Consider the following 7,389-nt stretch of genomic DNA (forward strand, 5'->3'; position numbering starts at 1 on the left):
TGAAAACGAAAAAACAGGTTTCTTACAAATCTACTTCCATTTGCTGGCAACACAGAGAAATGACCAGCAGTCTGCCCTTCCCAAATAACCCCTTTATGCAGTATACAGAACACCCTACAATGTCACAGACCTTTGCAAGCACTGAGGTTTTGTATAGGCATACAAAAATCATACCTGATTACTTTTTTTTTATTCCACCTCCTCTCTTCCTCCCCTCATGACTTGGAAGTCCTTCACTGTAGCTACTACTTCATGTATCTTGCTCACTTAAATCCTCCTTCAGGCATACTGCAAGTATAAACTATTCACTAGAATTATTACATCTGTATTAAATTGGTGAAAGTAACATTCAAGATAGACTCTGTTTCTTGCTACTATACTTAATATTTTAAATGATAAGACAAAATGTGACATATTAAGATTGTTTATTTTAAATGGTATTCTGAAACTCGTGGTTATATACAATTTTTCAAACTATGAAGCTTAAGATTGCATGGTGACTGCACAAGATAAGGCTGCTCAGTCAGTCTCATCAGAGCTGATTCCATTCAAGTTTGATATTCAGAGTACAGGATGGATTCAAGAAAGTTGCAATCCATGAGGACACCAACACCAAAGGAGGTAGCCTTCCTACATAAAAAGCTGATCAAGGGCCTCCTCAGTTACCATGTGACATTTGCTAAATTTGAGAGCATCACCAGCAGGGAAAGATGTGAATGAAACCAATGGTCATTTTGGAAAGGCCTTTACACTGCACTCAAAATCTAGAGACATGTACTCACTGCAGGGGTTTTTCTATGCCAGTCATACTCACTGTGCTTTATTCCTCACTCAACTGGGCCAGTTAAGGGAAAAAACAGAAAAAAAAACCCAAAAAACAAACCATCTTATGCTGCTATTATAATTTGGCAATGATCTTTAGAAACAGGTTTTTTTTTTAGGAATAATTAATAGGCATGAACAGGATTTATGTTAATGCTGAAACTTCAGTTTAGATACTAGGCGCAGGGATGGGATGAAACGTATCATCCCTCAGCCAATAGACAGAAACTTTTAATTTCTCTGAACTGACGTGGAAGTTAGATGAAATGTTGCCTCCTCTCATGTTCCTCCAATACTAAAGGCAGAGGTACACTTCATGAGTTTGTTTTATACATGGACAATTAAAAATACATTTTAGTAATGTTTCCCATAAAAATCTTACCAATAGCACAGTACTGAAATCAGTGTAACAAAATTAAAATGACAGGAAGAAATATTTACAAGCACATCGTATTGTACCAAAATTGCAAACCCAGGAATTTCTAAAGTGCAAAGTTTGCTATATTCTACACAGATTCAGAGATCTGTTTTCTCGCTTATACTATGAACCAACACTATCATTACAGATGCATCACATATCCATGCTGAACATTTAAGTGACCAAACATCATCCTTAGGCTGAGAGGCAAAACTCCTCTGCCACGTCCAGTGGGAGGCAGACATCAGCATCCAAGGGCCAAATGTAGTCCCTCAGTTCTAGGAGTGTCACATGTTGGATGGAGATTTAACTACTGCAAACCCAGGACCACAAAACATGGGAGGATGTGTATTTAAATACATGGAGGAAAGTATTTAAATAGAAAACTTACAAAGAGCTTAATGGTTTGCTTTATAGTAGATTAAAGACAATCACTGCATTTTAAAAAGCACAAAATAGAGGGCCCAGCACTCCATATTTTATTTAGCTGCATTTTCGTCCTAGTTCAGCACAAATTTTTAAAGACTATTTACACCAACAAGATTTGCAGGGTTAGCCATGAGAGCCTCTAAATCCAGAGAGAGGCCACAAAAACAGGCTCTTGCAGCATCAGAGTATTAAAAAGTTACCATTCAAAATACCTCATTCTTAAAAAGTACTAAAGGAAATAATAATACAAGGAATGTGGCTGCTAGGTTTCCAGATTAACTGAAACTCCCAGTCAATTCACCCATATTCTTAAGCATACTGGACAGTTAATCTACATATTATTTACAATAATTCTTGCTACCACCCAACAAAACCAAAGAGAGAACTGCCCATTGCCTCACAGCTCTCTGTACTTTGCAAACTAAACAGTCTCCAGTTTCTCATTTTTGGGCAAAACTATCCAATGTTCACCACAGGATTTTAACTACGAGTAAACAAAGTCTGTCTTGAAAAGCAGCACATATTAAGTGAATTAGTTTGTTCCATTAGTCTATTTTTAAACTACTACATCATATTTACTGAAACAGCTATGGCATAAAAGGTTACACAGCTAGGCTCAAGTAATGCCATAATCTGACACAATCTACTTGGTTATGCCCCAGATTATTTACAGTGAACTTGATTCAAACACACCACTTGGTTTGAGAAAGTGTCCAAAGAATTAAGAATGGCAAGTCCAGAAAATAATCTTTCCTAAGAAGTTGTTTGGGAATGATTTAGTCATGATCTGTTCATTTTATTTTAAGATACCCATATACTGTGAAACACCCATGGTCCAAAGACTCACTAAAAATGAGTCCCAGCACCTACAAAAACCATCAGCAAACAAGGGTAAGTCTGTGCCACAGTGTGTAGCAGACAGAAAGGAAAGCGAGGGGAGGAGGGAAAACAGAATCTAGCCTGCACAGAAAGAAAATTAATTAGGTTGAGATATATAAGGATTAACACACACAGGCTTGTGAAGAACCATGAGTAACTAAAAAATCACGATCATGAAACCAAGTTAACTGCATCTTGATCCTTAAAAGGGGCAGGCTAAGCAAATGTAGACGACTACAGTTGTAATAAGTTTTTAGGAGAATTAAAATCTGCAAAGGTAAAGTATCACCATGCTCCATTCTGGCAAAACCAGTCTAAAAATTCAGATGATCAACTTATGAACAGATAATCTGAGTAACTCTTCACAAAACATAACCCAGGCCCCTGTGCGACGTCAGCAGAAAAAGTACAAATTTTAGATCTAAATTCTTCTTGATACTCATTATACTCCAGCCATCTAAGCCCTTGCAGAACAGAAACTTCCTCTTCCAAAGCAATTCAGTTGATTTTACACTTATTTTTGTGTGCAGAACTGGCTGAAAAGAAAAATCCATCACTGGAAGCAGTGAGTTCCGCACGTCATTCACCCACGACAGCCAGCATTAAGATCCTCTTTGCCTTTTGCAGCAATGAATTCTTTAGTTTGGTCCAGTATCCCAGGAAGAGCCCTGGATTTCCTATTAACCTCCTCAACAGCTTTTGTCCCACAGGCCTTCAAGGAGCCATGCACCTGCCCTCTAAGCTAAATTACTCTAAGTCTCATGAAAAGATTTCAAGCACAGACACACTGAACTATACCACAGTGCAAGATGAACCGATGCAAACAGTACCAAGTGAGGGATGTTTTTACAGTACACATCATGCTAAGTGCATATGCCATCACGTTTTGTTGAAACAGGAACATTTTCAGGCCGTTCAGTTTCTTTCTCAGATAAAGCAAAGTGCAGCAACTGGCACCCAGAGACTGCAAGGCCCTCACTTCAAAACATGCATCATATTCTTCTGCATTTGCAGCAAATCAGAAAGCTATGTTTTTGTTGACAGGAGTGTTTTGGAGTGCTCGGTACTAAAGAATGTTATCACATTTTCCACAGTAGGCAGAAATAGAAGAAGCAAGTTCTACAAAATACTTTCTTTCTCAGTCTTGACTGGGGCTTGGCTTTTGGCAAGTTCTCCTCGTCATCAGCTGATTTCAGTGCAACACTGCAAAAGCTGAGAAGCACTGTTTACATATGGCATAAAGGAAATCTAGAGCTTGGTTTCCCACTTGTGCCATCAGCTCTTCAGCTCATCCTTCCTCTCTGTTCCCCTAACAGCTTCACATAGACACTACCCAGATGGAAACACAGCATCTAGTTACAATTCCATTACCTTATGCATGACAACTTTACACGTTCATGTGGCGCTTTTCTAGCGCCAAGAGATTTTAACTATCTGCAGCTTTCAAACATACCGAATCTTTCAAGATTCAAAAACTTCATATGAATGACACTGTGATGCATTGCTTTTTAGCACTTTCGTATTACTTCCTGCATCACTTTCACATACACTTTGATATTAAAGGATTTTAATTTAAGGAGAGACAAGCTAAAGTACCTTACTACAAATTCTGATACATAAGAACCCTAATCTATAGAGGAAAAAGAGAGGCTAATCGTTTCAGAGGAATATAAATTGTGCTCCAATTATGCAGAACTTCAGGTTTTTCAAGTTCTGTGAAAGTCCTGTGAAATACTATAGGAGTGTTACAAACCAAATCCAGATTTTCTTCGCTCACTACAATTAAGTGAATTGGAACATGACAGGGTGTTAAGCCTGAATGACAAAACCTGAATAAATATAACCATTCATGCAAACTTTTGTTTGCAGAATTTGACATTATATAGCATATAATTTAATGGAAAAATCCTCAAGTGTTACAATCATGATACTTCCTTTGCTATTTGTGGGTAGAAACTAAACCCACAAAAAGAAACTCTCTAGAGGCACAATAGGAACATTTAAGACCACTCATTCTATGATATCCCACTAAAACCAAAAATAAGTCAGGTATAAATAAACTCCTAGAAATCCATCACATTCTTAAACAAGATAGATGCATACTAAGAAAAGTAAATTAAATTAGTCTTCTAAATTAAAAAAGAAGAATCAGAGAAAAGGAGATCAGAACTAAAGCCCCAAAGTCCAATTAATACAGTTTTAAAGTGAATTCAAAGCACTTGTGGCACTTAAGAAATCTGGCATCCACTGTCTTTTTGAGGCTTTATATCTGGTTCCTTCAGAGGTTTTACTTCTTCATCTGGTTTTGGTTTAGCCTGCAAATAAGAAGAAAAAAAAATTAAATACCACAAGCACAAACCACTGTGTCTGCACAGTATTTATGCACGGCTAACTTTACATATTCTAATCTAACAGTCCCCTCTCTTTTCAAGGCTGAAGGCTTTGAGCGAGCCTCAAGGAAGGGGGGAAAGTCAAAGATTCTCTATTTCAGCATCCTTAAATGAATCCTTTTCTAATAAAGAACCTTTTTGCAGCATTCACTCCTGTAACATTTCAGCATCTTATGCACATTAAAGAATTTCCTTCTATTCCGGACTTAGAAAAAAATTACCCATAATTTCCAGACGCTGACAGGGTGGCAGAGAGGTTAACTGACTTGCCTCCTGGCACAGCAGAAATGTGAGCTCAGGTGGCAGCCCTGTGTCTATGTCCTGCACTGAACTGGGAGCATTACAGAAGATCCAAACAGTAACTCTGTATTATACACCAAATGAAGCTAATGGAAAAGAACAGTACATAAGATTATCTTACAGTGTCGTCCTTTGGTCTCTTGGTGAGATCAAATGCCGCAAGCGTTTCAGGAGTCCAGTGTGCATTCAAGGCAGGAAATTCAAAAGGAACAGGCTCTACTAAGCCATAGTTTGCTTTCAGTTCCAGCTGGGGAGCCTCTGCTGGCACCTTCTGAAAATAGCTGTAATAAAATACAGTAATGTATTTAAAACACAGTGCACTATCTCTGCAAGTCTTGTTTGCAATTCTAAAGAAAAACAGTCTGGGTTTTTACAGTGGCAATCACTGCTGCTCGCTTCCATGTCACTAAGGCACCACCCAAATGCATTCTGTCAGATTCACAAGAATAAAAGCAATTCCTTCTTGGTATTGTTCAACCCCTAATAGCTAAGTGGTTTTTTTCTCACTCAATAACCATTATTCCCTGCACTTCAATGAGAAGAGCACCTTTTGTCCAAAAAGGCCTGCAAAATCCAAATGAGGATTTAAAATACTTCCCAAGAAAGATGAAGAGGACAGTTCTTTTCCTAAGTCAGTCTTAATGTGCCACAGTGCATAACAGCAATGACACTGCAACACCCACAAAGACTTGCTACAACCCAAAGCCTGAACGAGGGTATACATCTACCCTCAGCAAATCAACAAGAGCTGAAAACTGACAAACACTGACACATGCTGCCTTCCTTCCTGTGCTGCAGCAGAGCTCTGTGGCAGGCACATCTCCGAAAACAGTCACTGGTTATCTGGTTTGTCTTTCAAAGTTTGTTTCTAGAGGAACATGGATTTGTTGACATCTCCTGTATGCTGCTGTTCTAAGCTATTATAATGGTTACTGGAACCAAAGCAGAGTAGAGAATTTCTTTTCCTATTTGCAGTTCAGCTTGATGTACTTGACAATCCTTTTAGTTTAGTCATTTCCCCTATAATGCAGGTCTTTAAATATCACAAAAAGGGAAATAACAAACCTATTATGGAAATCGTAAGAGGAGAAAGAAATGAGCAAAAGAATTCTAAAGCCAAACTAATCTTGCTATTTTAAACTGCTTCCAATCTCTTTTCAGAAGGGGCATTAACTAACAGAAAGCCCTTCTCACAATATTAATTATACTTAGACTGGTAAAGCTCCTAGCACCCCAAGCATATTCTTCACTGAAAGCATGACTGTGTTTTGACTTCCCTGCTAGCAAAGCAGAATCAGGTACTAGTCTTCTCCATTTCCTCCCTGTCCTCCTTTGCCTACTAGATCCCAGCAGCTGGGAAGAGGGTATTAGAGCAACATGGCAACTTCTGCAGGACTTTTTCTTGTGCAGAAGGAAAAGGGAAAAAGTGGATGAGGAATAAAGGAAGAAAATTGCTTAACCTCTCCAGCATGTCAGTCCAACCTATCCTGCCAAACTGGCATAGAAAACGGAGAGGGTGACAGCACAGACCCATCACAAATGTCCTATGAGAAAATTAAAGACAAATTTGCAATTCTGTAAGTTACATGTCACGGCCAAAATTAATATAAGAACTGAAGACTAAAATGTACCATTCCATCTGGAAATAAAAGCAAATGGGGTATTAACAGTTCATATAAAGTACTGTACCAACCATGAATTACTTACATGAATCCATTCTCTCTCTGGCATTTTTCTAGTGTGTTCTTAACCAAACTTCCTAACTTCCTAAAGAAGAGATGTCCAGAAGGCTTGGCAGTAGTCCCGGGCCCTTTGGTTTCTCCATATTCTTTGCACAATGCTTCAGCCTTGGCAAAAACTTTGCAAGAAAGAAATGCAATAAAAATCATTTACATGAGTGTATTAAATCATGGTTCTGATCTACAGTGCTTCAGTCTTAGGAGATACAAGAATCCATTCAGGCTTCTTGCTTCTTAGAAACAAAAATAAACTAGCTCAAAGGCAGCACTTCCAGACAAGATTTACTGCAAAAGTGACTAGGAACAGAAAAAAGAAGATAGCTTTTTGAGTAGGAAGATGCAGGAAAACATTCTTACATGTAGGGTAAAATCCAACAGTAAGCCTAAGAACTGTGCCACATGGGAGGGAAAG

General features: G+C 38.4%; 1 protein-coding gene across 2 annotated transcripts in view; it reads right to left on the minus strand.

Moving 5' to 3' along the window:
* Positions 1-4,208: 4,208 nt before the first annotated feature.
* BROX (BRO1 domain and CAAX motif containing) overlaps positions 4,209-7,389 on the minus strand; it is a 12,306-nt gene continuing 9,125 nt past the window's right edge. The window contains exons 10-12 of one of the 2 annotated variants that reach the window (XM_029083726.1): positions 6,946-7,096; positions 5,360-5,519; positions 4,209-4,863 (exon numbers count right to left, since the gene is read on the minus strand). In XM_029083726.1, coding sequence (XP_028939559.1) covers positions 4,777-4,863; positions 5,360-5,519; positions 6,946-7,096 — 398 coding nt within the window. In that variant the 3' untranslated portion in view covers positions 4,209-4,776. The remainder of the gene's footprint in view (positions 4,864-5,359; positions 5,520-6,945; positions 7,097-7,389) is intronic. The other variant, XM_010162878.1, reaches the window with a different exon arrangement.

The sequence above is a fragment of the Antrostomus carolinensis genome, unplaced genomic scaffold (genome assembly GCF_000700745.2).
Source record: "Antrostomus carolinensis isolate BGI_N321 unplaced genomic scaffold, ASM70074v2 scaffold46002, whole genome shotgun sequence".
NCBI lineage: Eukaryota > Metazoa > Chordata > Aves > Caprimulgiformes > Caprimulgidae > Antrostomus > Antrostomus carolinensis.